The 16,104-nt window shown below is 34.0% G+C and overlaps 1 protein-coding gene across 1 annotated transcript; it reads right to left on the minus strand.

Annotated features, from left to right (window-relative positions):
• Positions 1–533: 533 nt before the first annotated feature.
• Positions 534–1,463, minus strand: LOC101431772 (olfactory receptor 4P4-like). The gene has a single exon (XM_058306397.1). The coding sequence runs from the start codon at positions 1,461–1,463 to the stop codon at positions 534–536; it is 930 nt and encodes a 309-aa protein (XP_058162380.1).
• Positions 1,464–16,104: the final 14,641 nt, after the last annotated feature.

Raw genomic sequence — 16,104 nt, forward strand, 5'->3', positions numbered from 1 at the left:
ATTATAAGAATAATATTACCACATTTTATAGAGGTCTCAAAAATGGAAGCTCACAAAATTGAAGCAAATTGACAAAACCCAGAATAAAAATGGACAGCCAGCATTTGACCAACACATACCTGACCCCAAAGTATATTATTGCCTGAATACATCATATTTTATCCCAGTGTAATAGGACTAAGGTTAATAAATTAGAACCAAGGCAATTTTGGGGGATTTCTGATTAGCAGTGTGAAGTAGATTTATTCCAAGGACCATATTCCTCCAGGTAATTTTTTTAAAAATGTGAGTGACTTGATCAATAATGCGATTTAGGAAGGCATTTCTTGTATTCATCAAATATAAGTGGTCAGACCTTGAGCCAATTGGACACTTTAGTGTGCAGATTGCAAGAAGAATAACAGTAAATTTTGGTTTCGGTTCATAAAAAGTGAGGGGTTATTTAGTCTAACACTTCAAAGAGAATTCTTTCTAAAATTTCTGTCAACTACCCTAGAGACATAAAATAGAAAGCACATTGACTATCACCTTATTTACTTTAATTCCAAATACGTCATTTGAGACCATACCTTTTGCAAGGCAATTTTCATCTCTGCATTTCTCAGGGTATAGATGAGAGGGTTCAGCATTGGTGCAAACACAATGTAAAACAGAGAGATTTCCTTTTCATGTATTTCACTCTCAGCAGGTAGAACAGAGGTAAAGATGCAAGGCACAAAAAACAAACCTACAACCATAATATGAGAACTACAAGTTGAGAGAGCTTTGCGTCGCCCTGCAGAAGTGTGTGTCCTAAGATGGTAGAGAATGAGAATGTAGGAAGCCAAAAGGACCATAAAAACTACACCTACCACCATCCCTGAATTGACAATAGCTAAGATATTAAAGACATAAATATCTTGACAGGCCAGTTTCAAAAGTGGCTTCACATCACACATGTAGTGATTGATCTGATTCGGGCCACAGAAAGGTAAATTGAGGACCATGAGCAGTAGACCAATAGAGTGCCAAACGGCCAAGACCCAGGCCATCATGATAAGCACGTTACACCTCTGCCGGTTCATGATGACCATGTAGTGCAAGGGCTTGACAATAGCAACATAGCGGTCAAAAGCCATGGACACCAAGATTAATATTTCCACACCTGCCAGAAAGTGAACAGTGAAGAGCTGGGTCATACAGCTGTTATAAGAAATGCTTTTTTTCTTTGCACCTAAGTCTCTGATTAGTCGGGGAACCACAGTGGAGGTGTAGAAAAGGTCAGTGATGGATAGGTGACAGAGAAAATAGTACATTGGTTGTTGGATTAGATGGCTGCAGGTGATGGTGAGGAAGATGATGAAGTTTCCCATTAAGACTGTCAAGTAACAGAGCAGGAACAAGAAACAGAACAGTAGCTCTATCTGTCTGTTTTCCAGTAGCCCCAAAAAGACAAATTCAGTGATATTGATATGATTTTCCATGACATTAAAGTACATCTAGCATCCACATAATCAACTTAATTAATTAGCAATGATACAGAACATAGTAGTAAATATTTAATACCATTTGTTAACATTGGGATAGATTAATAACTGAATGATAATATACTTCACAATAGATTAGTTACAGAATTAAGTTTTAATTTCTTTTAAATTAAAGTCACAACATTATAAAAGATTTTTAATGACTGCATGACAACCCAATGCTTAAGGACATCCTCTTCTTATACTCATTTTTCATATGGGATAATAGAAGCAGAATAGGGCTCATTAATTATATCAAATCATTAAGATATTAAACAGTAGAACAAAGATATGAACCTGTATCTGAAGCAAGATTCCATGTGTTTCAAATTCATGCTGCATTATTCACAGACAAGTGGAATTCCAGATTTTTTGTTTGCCATCTCTGTAAAAGAAGCAAGGTCTTTCTCCATTTGTGCCACTAATTATATAATTTAAGCAACTATCTACCATTCTCTATACTATTTAGAAATGAGCTAAATCTAAATTTCACACTGATACTCCATATATCCACAATAACTAAATATTTATCCTTGAAATAAAAATAAAATCAAGGCTGTAAATCATCCAGAGAAATGCTCTGAATTATTTGCTAATATTTAGCATGTTTGCTTGAAGTCCATTCAGAACATGGAAAAGCTGGAAATAGAGAATTAGAGAAAGCTATTTCTGAGTATCTGAATATAGGAAACTAATGTTATTATATAAAGCTTCATCTTTCTCCTAATTATGTTAAAGGCACATTTTAGAGACTGCTGTAAACACTTTAGGAACACATTAAAAGATTCATTGTTTTATTTTTCTGGCCATTTTGAAGGAACTAAAGAGCCTAAAGCATGACCTGCATATTTGAACACAGATTTAGAAGAGTGCGGACATTCAGGTATGGTGTATCTGGGGGAGGAAGCTAATATATTTACATTGAAACCTTCACCTTCATCTCCATGCAGATGTTCTCAGCAAATAATGTCTTTCCCATAAGACTGGTAGTTTTGATGAAATTGTTTTTGTTTGATAATAGCATCGGGTACAATATGATATAGTCTAAGGATCAGAGGATAAGCATTCAGACTTGACCCTCACTCCAATTTCTGTTAGTAGGGATGGTCAATTCATTTTCTCTGGTTGTTTTTCTTCATCTGAAAATAGAACTGAAATAATGGAGCTATTTAATATAAGCCAAGAGAAAAGGAAATGAAGTTCATATAAAGTATGTTAAGGGCTTATGATTTTAACTTAATTCACTAGCACAGAACAGTTCTCCTGAATATATTTTGGAGAACAAACTTCTTTAAGGAAGTGTGATTATCAGCCTTTTTACCAATATTCTTGTGCTTTTACAAATTCTTTCTCTGTCTCTGTCTCTCTATCTTTCTCACACACACTTGTGTGTATGCATGCATAGATGGATACACAGGACTATAGGAGAAAAGAATTTTCAGTTCCCCTTTTCAGATACCTTATAGTTAAAGAGTCTCTTCCAAAATTCCTCCTTCTTTACACATTAAAACCCTGGAGAAAAATCCTGTGAGAAATTGTATGAAATTAAGTATCAACTGTATTTTGAAAGGTAGAAAAAATGTTGAAGAAAGAACATTGAGGATATGTTATGATATGGGTAAATATCCACCAAGACGAATATTAACTTTTTGTTTTTGTTTTCTTTAATTATTACCTCAACAATAATAATAATAATACAACTTGTGAAAGTGAAATTCATTGACATAATTATTATTAACAGATGGATTTAGAGTAAAAAGTTTAGATACCATACATGAAGCAAATAAAATAGTTGGAAGCTACATGTTCTTAGATTCTGACTGATACTACAATACTTCTGTATCTTCAACATATAAGAAGCAAATTCACCACAATCTAATTAGGTATACATTATTATTCTTGTTTTGCAAACTGGGAAACTAAAGCCCAAGACTACACAAATATTAAGGGAAAGGTCAATATCCAAACCATAACCGTGTTAATACAGGTTGATATATTTTTTTACTATGCTTAAATTTCTTCTCACAAATACAAATAAAATCTTAAATATCTTAATTTTCCCTCAAATTATGATCCAGATGTTTCTGAATGACATCTCTTGAAATAAACCCAAGCTAAAATAATCCAGAAGAACTTAAACTTGAAAAATTTACTATGATTAAATTTTAAGTATATGAAGAAATGTTTGCAATTTCAATATTTATTATACACACATCTACTGTAGTCACATTTATATTTATATACTAACCATAGTGTTCTCTTCCCGCAGAAGACTTTTTTAATTAAAGCAGCAAATTTATGTGGAATGTCTTTGTTCCATGAATATCCAACCAATAGAATCTTTTAGGAAGACATCACTGGGAACACCTTCAGTTAAAGGGCAGAAAAATTACCGAGGGATAATCTCCTCTGGGCATATTGCAGCAGTTAATGCATATGTAGTCATGACTTCAGAAATAAAGCCAACATTATAATAGTGGTTATAGAGGTGAATTTAAAGATTTTACTTCTTTCAGGTTCATCTTCAGTGTTATCATATGAAAGATTCAGGATTGATTTGATGTTACAACACTGATGAAATATTATGGATATTTGTTTTCCATATCACTTCTTTCCTGGAATAATCTCCTGAAAAACAGAAGCCAATGATATTTACCATATTATATAGTATATAGCTATATATATAATTCAATTGGATCAATATGCAAAATAAGAATCAGAAGAGCATCCTGGTACTCATATCTTTTTGGATGCATATTTGAATAGTTTCTAATATTTATTAAATCCACTGGAAAATTTGATGCCATGTATACATTTTGTTTTAAATTCTAACTAAGTATTTTGTGTAACTAGGTATCCATTATTAGGGTATGAATAGAATTAGTCAAACACCTTAGTGTATTATAAATTTTGTTTTCTTAATTTGTTTTTGTTTTGTTTTTGCTATGTGTTTTGATTTTTTTTGTTTGGGAGTGGAGCTTGGTTGGGGAATGTCAGTAGAATATAGTAAAGCAGATTTGAGTCAATCATAGCCTTTAGTTCAGAGCAGAAAATTTTCATGGCCCCGTGCAAGGTCCTACTTCTCTTTTATTTTATTTTATAATATTTTTTTCTTCTTTTCATCATCCATCTCCTGTCTTCATCTCATTTGAGCACCTGCTACACTTTATTTAACAGATTTCAGATTCAACTTTTATTGCTACAGGTACTTCACATTTGTTGTGGTTTTCATAGAGCTGTCCACATATACTGAAAATAATCTCTTATTATATAACTCTCATTAAATTATAGCATTTTCCTATGTCCTCTGTTTTCTATAAAACTCTGAATAAGACCAGTATCTAATAATAAAGCCTACATATATATGAAGCAAATTTGGAAAAGTTAAATGAAGAAACAGGTAAATACACACTGGAAGATTTATATGCTATGTTATTGATTATTAATAAGTATCGCATGCATAATTCAGTTAAGATATGACAATTTTTTAAATATTTTGAATTAAATGACAATAAAAATACAACTTATCAAACTAGGATGAGAAAAATTAACTTATGGAGGGAAATGTTCAAAATGAATGCATATATTAGAAAAGAAGAAAGATTAAAAATCAATAAACTAGATTTTTAGTTTATCAAGATGATTGCATAAGGTGTTTCAGGGTTCCTTTTGCTTAGAAAAATTTTGAGCAATTAATAGAAAACTTTTAGAGCTATCTTCCTCAGAGTGCCAGGAAACAGGAAAAGGACTGATGTAAACTGGCTATTGCTGAATCAAGAAAAACAACCTACAAACAGTAAGAGTAGGAGATAGGAAGTCATTCATAATTGGTACAGTTTCTTTTAGAATGATGGAATAGTTTGTAATGTATATTGGGGATTTTAATGCACTATTGTGAATGCAGTTAACACCACTGATTTGTATATCTGGATGTAACTGAAAAGGAAAATTTTAGGCGAAGCGCAGTGTAGGTCAGTAGTTTGAGGGACTGCTTCTCATATACGAGGTCCCAAGTTCAATCACTGGTAACTCCTTTAATTTTTTTTTAAAGGAATATTTTAGGTGGTATATATGATGTTAGAATAAAAATCATAAAACAACATAAAAATGTACAATGCAAAATTGAACCCTAATGTAAGCTATGAACTATAGCTATTCATATAAATATAATATTTTCTCATCTACTAAAACAAAGTTACCACTCTAATGCAAAATGTTGTTAATTTTGGTGGGTGCATGGGAACGCTTTATTTTTTCATATGATCTTTCTACAATTTCTCTGTAGAAAAATAGTGGTAAGAGAAGCATGAATGCCCTTTTACCCTTCTTCCATCCCTCTCTGGCACAGAGTGGAACAAGAACTCTAACTTGAGTCACTGACTCTTTTTCAGATTGAGCAATGTAACCCCTATGCATATACTAAGGTGTAGGTATATCAGTGCCATAATATTGGGAGGCAGCATGAAGAACTGAACCAAGATACTCCTTTTTGGCTCCCCTTACCAGAAATTGCCTGGAAGGCATGAGCAGTTTGTGGATAGCTAAAGTTGTTTTGGAAACAATCAAATCAAAGCAGCCTGGGGCAAATTATTACTGGCTTTAAGACAAACCATAGAGCAACCAGGAAGAAGAAGAGGCTGTTTCACAGGGAATAGAGGGGGCACCTGTGTATCTCTGAATGGGGGAATTTCTAAGTCCACAGAACATGCTCATAACAAGATATAAGTTAAAAAAAGACAGAGAAGACCATGACTTTTCAACTCAGGCTGACTTTTTTGGTAGGAGGGCTGAATTCTTAATGACAGAATCAGGCGATATTCCAAGACTGTAAAGGTGTTTTTTGGTTTAGTTTATTTGTTTTTGTTAGCAACTGGAACTGATGATTACCTCTGTCATATTTCTATTTGGATGCAACTTAAGGAATGGATGGCTCAAGAACTAAATTTCAGAAATAACATTAAATATTAAAATGTACCATGTAAAACAAAATATTACAAGACAAATAAAAGAACAGGAAATGATGACCTAGGCAATTCTGAAGATGAACTTTCAGAAACTACCTACAAAGAAGATAAGACATTAGACATGCCATACAAAGACTTTCAGAAAAAGATAAGATATTCAGTATGCTTAAAGAACTAAAGTGAACACAGAGAAATAATTCTGGGATACCAGGAAAATGATAAGTGACAAAAATGAGAATCAAATAAAAAAAGACAGAACCCAACACATTCTGGAGTCAAAGTCCAAAATAACTGAAATTAAATTTTTTTTAAGAGTTTCAATGGCCAATTAGAGCTGGAATAAAAAGGATTAGTGAACTTTAAGATGAGAAATGAAATTAATCAGGATGAAGAATAGAAAGTAAAAAGAAGTTCTTATATTTTTAAATGTAACATTTTGTGTGATCTATGTATCTTTTTAAAAAGCTAATAAATAAAGTCTATTTCATCTAAAAAAAGAAATGATCACATCCTTGCTTGTGACAATGTATGCCTTTCTGGTTGCTGCTCAGTTAGTTATTGATTTCTGAGGAATCCAGGTGACTCTTCCCAAATGGATTTCTATCAGCACAAGTGATACCTTACACAGTGAAATCTCAGGAATGAGGAGTGTTTTGAACCAGCCTGAAAGCTATATATTCCAGTCCTTAGGATCCTCTTATTTTACACATTCTTCTGGATTCAAATATATTTGAAATATATGGTAAATGTGAATGTGAGTTAGCAAAGAAATTTGTGATGGCAAATTCTGCCTCCCTGACTAAGGAATTAAATTTTTAAAATTAAAGATGAAAAAGGAAGTAAAAGGAATAAAAAAAATTAAAAACTGGAAACCAGTGGGTGCATCATCAAACTTACCAATATATACATTATAGGAAACAGGACTGGAAAGAAACAGAGAAAGGGGCAGAAGGATTAGTCAATGAAATAATGTTAGAGAACTTACCATATTTACCAAAAGACAAGATCATACACATTCAAGACTCACAATGAACACCAAACAGAATGAGCTTGAAGAGAACCATGTCCAGACAAATTATAATCAAACTGTGGAATGGCAAAAAAGAAAAAAAAAAAGGCAAAGACATTTTTGAAAAATGAAAGAGAAAAGTCACAAGTCATGTACAAGTGACCCCTTATAGGATTAATAACCAATTTCTCAACAGAAAATTTGGTGGCAAGTGACAGTGCATGAAATATTTAAAGTGCTAAAAGAAAATTATTTCCAACCAAGAATTTTATATCCAATGACACAATCTTTCAAAAATAGGGGTAATATTTATCTAATATTCCTACTTAAAGAAAAGCTGAGAATGTTCCTCATCACTGGACCTACTCTACAAAAAGAATCATTAAAATTCACCACCAGCCATTTCTCTTTTCAAGCACTGCTCAAAGTTTCTCACACTTGGAGGATTTCACTTGACCACTGTCCTTCAGGGGTATCCCAGGCTGTCCACTTTTGGGTAGTACCTGTATATCATGCATAACTGTATGTAAGCAAGGTCCAAGAGTTCTCTTCCTCAGTCAAATGATTTTAGTGAACTCCCTAAGAGGCCCTAGCTGTGGGTTTGAAAAGAGAAGGTAATGTGGCAGGATACGGGGCCATGGGTATTTAAGCCATTTATTCATGTAAATTATTTGTCTTTTGGGCCTGCTAGAGCCCTATTTGGAGTATACTACTCCATTTTATGACAGAGTGCTGCTGTGCCTGCCCAACTTTATGGCTTAGTGGGTCAAAAAAAACCCAGTTCAAGATAGGTAACTCATTTTTTAATGTAGTGTACATTGCTTTGTTACTTTGCTATTGTCTTTCATCAGTAATCATCCCTTCATATAAGGAATCTAAAGTTATTGTTTTTTAAGTAACAAGAATATATTGTTTCAGGTTTGAGGTTAGAAATCCAAATTCTAGGTAAGAGTAAGTTATGTTTTCTCTGAAGTCTGTAGTGGCAAAGGCCCACAGCCAATCAATCTCTGACTTTATCACATGACCATCTGTCAATTTCTGTCTCCTCCTGTGTCTTATACTTCTGTTCCCAAGATTCCTTTGAGTATAAGGACTCAAGGCATGCCTGATCAAGGACTACCCTGATTCAGTTTGTATTCATATCTAAGGTCTTTTTTAACACATGAATGACCAACTGCTACAGCAGCATTTGTTAGACAGGCTATCATTTCTCTATTGAATTTCCTTTGCATGTTTATTGAAAAGCAATTTAGTATATTTAAGTATCAAGATCAATACTGAGTTTTCCTTTACAGTTTAGTATGTGCTGGATTTTCCTACTTAACTCATATCCAAGATGTTCAAAACTGATCATCATAATGGTATGTAAAATACTACCTATCACAAAACTAGGGATAGTCTGTAATAAAACTCTCATATTTTTTTTTTAAACTCTCTTCTTTTACATATAATTCATTACTCACATGTTGGGGGACTTTTACCTCATATCTTTAGAAAGCATTTTTGTTTCCCTTTTTCAACTGCCACTTTCAGATTTATTTTCACTTCCTGGGAGTTTAAAATAAGTGCTAATTATTCTTCCTGTTCTATGCTGGAACATTTTAAATCTATTCTCTATATTATACCCCATTTATAAACCTTTGGTAGTATCCCATGCCCTACATAATGAGGTTGATATTCCTTGGCATGGCATACATCATTAGTTATCACTAGTTATAATCTGATTCCCAAATACCACTTTAGCCACATTCCTTACCAGGCTCTGTTTAATAGTTAATAGGAAATTACTATATTTCCTAAAAGAATGATGTCAGATTTTTTCATACTTAGCTGCTGCTGATGAATGGGAGAATCAGTGTATGTTGGTTTTAGTTTCAAAATTTGGGCTGAGAATGAATGTGGGCAGAACTAACATCTGTAGGGGAAAGATGAAGGGAAACTAAAACTCCATGTATGGATAAAGTTGGGTTTGGCACTGAACTATAGAATCTGAGGAAAAGTGGTATTCAATTTCTACTGATAGACAAACAAAGAAGTTTCCGTGATATTACTTATGGTATCAGATTTGTTGGAGCAGACCTTCTCCTTTCCATCTAGTCGTGGTTGGTTATCAGCGGCAGAGATTCCATGGATGTTATCAATTTTTCATTTCCCTTTTATAAACCAGAAAACTATTGGTTCTGGGAGCTGAATTAGGAGCTAGCTATAGGAAAATATAGTACTGGCTACCCCAGATGCTGAAAAAAATGGAAAATTAGGTGTATGTATTGTGAAAGGGCACTTCTGGCCCCTGGCTATGGACCTTAAAGGCCAAGGGGAAATGTGCCTATTTCCTAGGCAGGGAAGCCTGGGAAGATAGAGAAAAATCAAACTGTAAAGAACAAGGGAGAATGAAAATAGAAGGGGGACCAAAGACTAATGTCTACTACAATATAGATAGGGTAGAGATCATGGTTTAAGATGCAGAGATTCAAAGAGCTTTTATGAAATGTCTTTGAATCCATAAGCTAGGATAGTATTGATAAGGAAATAAGATGTATGGCCATTTATTCTATTCCCTCTCTGTTGAGTGACTTTTTATTCATCTCTTGACTTTAATTAGCCTTTCAAGACTGAACTCAGATATCATTTCTTCTAGGTTTTAAAACTTCACTAGCTTTCTGGAAGGGCCAAAATAATTTTACAGAATTGAAAATAAGGGTGTCTACCAGTACTTATTATAATTTTAAAATTTAAAAATCCAATACCTTTATGTGAGGACAATGTATTTAAAAATTACAAATTACATTAAATTCTAAAATAAAATAAGGAGGACTGCAGGAAGACTAACTAACAGAGTTCAATGCTCTCACAAAAACAATGGAGGAAAAGCCAAAAGTTGTCTGACGGACTTGTTTTGGGTATCAGCAGATCAAGACAGTGCTACACAACTCACAGCATGATGAGGGGTAGAGACACAAAGAAGTAAAAGTGGCAAGTGTGAGTTACCAAGTCCCCATGGCAGCTGGGAAGGGCTACTGTCTCCCACCCCAAGATGTTAAACTGGGGTCAAACATCTGTCTCACTGCAGTCAACTGAGAGGGAAACAGAGGAGAAATGGGAGACGTTTCTTCAGTGAATTTGGCCAACAGTCTGCTTTGAATCTCTCTTTGGAAATTCAACACAGGAACACAAGAAAGCCCAGACTGACACCCACCTCCCTGGAAGGTGCACTGGTGAGTGCTATTTGCTGCCTGGTCTGGAAATTGCATGGAAAAAAAAACTTTGTGGTATTCTGCATCCTACCCCTGGTAGAAATCTGCACCCTATTAGTGAGTCCCTGTATTGATTTTGATAACTTAAGCCAGGCAATTTTAAAGACTTGGAATAAGTTAAACCAAATATTAAAGAAAAGCTGTGAAAAACAAACAAAAAAAAACAAAACAATAGACAAGTTAGAAAGTTAGAAATTGGCTATCAGAGTACATTCACCAATTCAAATGCCTAGACATTGCTGAGCCAAAAGAACTAACCAAATATCCTGAAAAGATACAGGATTTAAGACAATCAATGATAATCACACAACTCTCCTAATCATATCAAATAATTTAAAGAAAATATGTTTAAATAAATAAAGGATATTAAGAAGACACTGGGTGGCCATAAAGAATTATTTGAAAGACAGTTTTGCTTTTACTATACACTTCTGGTTTATGTATGTTCATATATAAATGATATGAAGATAATAATAGTTATAGGGTGGGTTGGGGAAAATACTTTGGTTAGTAGTAATATATTGACAATGCTTTTTAAACATTAGTTAAAAAGGTTTAATAACAATGCAAGGTGTTTGTGGAAAAGTTATTTCTGAGAGTCCTGTATGATGTTATATATGTTTGTTGTGTAAGTTCACAACTATAACTATACACTTATTATTTATTTATGTTTATGTATGAGTGATATACTTTAATAATATTTTTTAAAAAAGTAACAGTTATTATGGGAATGAAAATCAGGATGGATAATTATTAAAAATGCATTAGAAACACATAAGAGCAGATCTGAATTGTGGGAAGACATAATTAATGATTTAAAAGACAGAATAACTTGAACTGAACAGGAACAGAAAACAGAAACTGACAGGAACAGAAAAAGAAGAGAATGGAAAAAATGGAACCGAGTCTTAGATAACTGAATGACAATGCAAATCATACAAATATTACCACTATTGTTGTCCCAGAAGGAGAAGAAAATGGAATTGAGCAGAAAGAATATTTGAGGAAATGCCTTATATTTGAGGATATGCCTTTGAAAGGTATACATATTAATATTCAAGAAAGAATGCAGCCCAAACAGAATAAATCCAAATAGACCTACCCTGAGATACCTACTATTCACAATAACAAATACCAGAGATAAAGAGAGTATTCTGAAAGCAGCAAGAGGAAAACAAACAATCATATATAAAAGAAATCAATAATATTAAGCACTGACCTCTCATGAGAAACCTTGGAGGTAAGAAGAATGTGGTATGATATACTTAAGGTACTGAAAGAGGAAAACTGTCAGCCAAGAATTCTTTATCTGGCAAGACTGTCTTTCCAAAAGGAGAGTGAGTTCAAAATCTTCCCAGACAAACAAAAACTGATAGAATATGTTACCAAAAGACCAGAATTACAAGAGATAAAGGGAGTACTGCAGCCTAAAGGAAAAAAATACTAGGGCAATATATTTGGGGAACAGTTTAGTAAAGAAGATAATTAGGAAGGGTAAACTAACGGGTAAGAAGACAGACAATTAGGAGCAGATGTGGCTCAATCAGTTGAACTTCTGCTTCCCAGATGGGTAGTCTCACATTCTATTCCCAGTGCCTCCTAAAAAAGCTAAAACAAACAGCAAGCAAAACAAACAAAAATACCAGCTCACAGAATCAATGTGGATACATGGCTGAGCACTGGCTTCCCCACAAACGAGGAACCAGTTTCAATCCACAGCCCCTGGTCCCCCCCAGAACCCCCAAAAATGAAAAACAAAATTAAACAAAACAAAAGGAAGACAGATGATAGAACAATATGACAACAGAGAGCCAAAGGACAAAGTGGATGAAGTAAGTAATGCCTTTAAAATAATAACATTGAATGTTAATGGATTGAACTCCCCAATCAAAAGATATAGACTGATTGACTGTATAAAAATATGAGCTATCTATAATGTTGTCTTCAGGAGACCCCTGTCCAGACATAAGGGAACAACCAATTTAAAAGTGAAACGTTGGAAAAAGGTATTCCAAAGAGCTGGAATATTGACACTAATATGGGACACAATAGATTTTCAATTACAAAACTGTTATAAGGGATGAAGAAGGTCATTATGTATTAATAAAAGGGACTATTCACCAAGAAGAAATAACTATACTAAATATTTGTTCAACTAACCTGAATGCCCCAATATACATGAGGTACATACTGAGAAAGCTGAAGGGAGTAACAGATGTCTCTACAAAAATATGCATTTTACAAAGAATATACATTCTTTTCAAGTGCTTATGGATCTTTCTTCAGGATAGATCATATTTTGGGTCACAATCAGATCTCAATAAACTCAAAAAAATTGAAATTATACAAAGCACTTTCTCTGATAATGATGAAATAAAGTTGGAAATCAACAAGCAGCAGAAAAAGGGAAAATTCACATATATATGGAGATTAAACAACGTATTCTTAAATGATCAGTGGGTAAGAGAATAAATTTCAAGAGAAATTGATAAATATCTGGACACAAATGACAATGAGAATACAACATATCAGAACCTATGGGATGCAATGAAGGCAGTGTTGAGAGGAAAATTTGTAGCTTCAATGCTTACATTAAAAAAGAAGGAAGAACTAAAATCAATGTCCTAACTACACACCTGGAGGAAATAGAAAAAGAACAGCAAACTAATCTCAAAGCAAATAGAAGGAATGAATAACAAAGATCTGACCAGAAATGAATTAAATTAAGATAAAAATCAATAGAGAGAATTAAAAATCAAAAGTTGATTCTTTGAGAAGATTAAAAAAATTTTCAAATGCTTAGCTAGACTGACTAAGAAAAGAGGAGAGACAGTGCAAATAAATGAAATAAAAAATGAAAAAGGGACCATTACTACTGACTGCACAGAAATAAGGGGAATCATAAGAGGATACCATGAACAATTTTATGCCAAAAAACTAGACAATGTAGATGAAATGGAAAAATTCCTAGGAATGTAAAAACAACCTACACTTAACCTAGAAGAAATAGAAGATTTCAACAAACCAATCACAAGTAAAGAAACAGAAACAGTCATCAAACAGTGTGGGGAGCCATCCACTGTGAAATCTGTTTACAGCCTCCAACAACATGGCGGATTTCATAACTACTACAGCCCTGCCCCACCATTTCCTTCTTCTTCTTCCTCTTTGTTTCTTTGTTCTCCCCTTCCCACACAACTCTGGTGACCACAGCAATATGCATGAGCAAGGCGAGAAACTCTGCAGACCCGGCACGAACTTTCAGCCAATCCCCTCCTTGGATGCCTGCCACCCACAAGACCAGCCTATCACCTATGGACATGCTCCCTTCCCTCAGTATAAATTCTGATGCTCTACCTCCAATAAACGAGGCTTGATCAGAATCCTGTCTTGCCTCCATTCTTTCTCGTCCCCTGACCCCACTTCTTCCCACAGGCCCCTGGAATCTGCCCCCGCCGGTTCGGACAAAACAGCTCTCCAAAATGAAAAGCTTAGGACCAGATGGTTTCGTGGGTGAGTTCTACCAAGCATTCAAAGATGATTTAATACCAATTCTACTCAAGCTCTTCCAAAAAACTGAACAAGAAGGAATGCTGCCAATCTAACTATATGAAGCCAATATCACTCTAATATCAAAGCCAGATAAAAATATTACCAAAAAAAAAAAAAAAAAAAGAAAAGAAATGAAAACTACAGACCCATTTCTCTAATGAATACGATGCAAAAATCCTCAATAAAATACTTGCTAATCAGGCCCATCAACACATTAAAAGCATTATTCATCATGATCAAGTGGGTTTTATACAAGGCATGCAAGGCTGGGTAAACATAAGAAAATCAATTAGGATAATTCACCACATCAATAAATCAAAGAAAAAAACCACATGATTTTATTGAGTGACACAGATAAGGTATCTGACAAAATACTATATCCTTTCTTGATAAAAATACTACAAAATAGACATTGAAGGAAATTTTCTCAACATGATAAAGGCCATATATGAGAAACCCACAGCTAACATTGTACTCAATGATAAAAGACTGAAAACTCTCCTGTTGAAATCAGGGACAAGAAAATTCTACCCACTGTCACCACTGTTGTTCAGTATAGTGCTAGAGATTCTAGCTAGAGCAATCAGGCAAGAAAAAGAAATAAAAGGCATCTAAATGAGAAAGGGAGAATTGAAACTTTCACTATTTACAGAGAATATGATTGTATATATAGAAAGTCCTGAAAAATACACAATAAAGCTGCTGGATCTAATAAATGATTTCAGTAGAGTGTCAAGACACAAGATCAATACACAAAAATATTTGTGTTTCTATACACTAAATATCATTAAGATGTCAATTCTACCAAAATTGAAAAACAGATTCAATGCAATCCAAATAAAAATCCAACCAGCATTTTTTAAACAAATGGAAAACACAATTATCAAATTTATCTGAAAGGTAAGAGGCCCCAAATATCAAGAAACATCTTAAAAGGGAAAAGTGACATTGGAAGACTTTCAATTCTAGACTTTAAATCATATTACCATGCTACAGTGGTAAAAACATCATGTTATTGTCATAAAGATAGCCATATAGAGCAATGGACCTGAATTTATGGTTCAGAAACAGACTTTCACATCTATACACAAGTGATTTTTGACAAGTCTGTCAAACCCAACTAGCTGGGACAGAACAGGTTATTTAACAAATGGTGGTGGGAAAACTGGATATCCACAGCCAAAAGAAAGAAAGAAGACCCCTTTCTTACACCTTATACAAAAAATAACTGAAAATGGATATCAAAGACCTAAATATAAAAGCAAGTACAGTAAAGCTCTAGAAGAAAATGTTGGAAAACATCTTCAAGATTGGTGGTAGGTGGTAGATTCTTAAACCTTACACCAAAAGCATGAACAACAAAAGAAAACATGGATAAATGGGACCTCCTCAAACTCAAACATTTCTGTGGTTCAAAAGACTTCATCAAGAGAGTGAAAAAGCAGCCCACTCCACCAGAGAAAATATGTGGAAACCACCTATCTGATAAGGGTTTGTTTTCCATTCTATGTAAAGAGCTTATACAACTCAACAATAAAAGAACAAGCAATCCAATTTAAAACTGAGCAAAAGATTTAACTAGACATTTCCCCAAAGAAGAAATAGAAATGGCTAAAAAAAAAAGACATGAAAAATAATGTTCCATATCACTAGTTATTAGGGAAATGCAAATTAAAACAAAAATGAGATATCACCTAACACAGCATAGAATGGCTGTTATTTAAGAAAAACAGGCAACAATAAGTGCTGAAGAGGATGTGGAGAAATAGGAACACTCCTTCACTGTTTGTGGGAGTTTAAAACAGTGCAGCCTCTGTGCA

This window comes from Dasypus novemcinctus, chromosome 10 (genome assembly GCF_030445035.2).
Source record: "Dasypus novemcinctus isolate mDasNov1 chromosome 10, mDasNov1.1.hap2, whole genome shotgun sequence".
NCBI classification, from domain to species: Eukaryota; Metazoa; Chordata; class Mammalia; order Cingulata; family Dasypodidae; genus Dasypus; species Dasypus novemcinctus.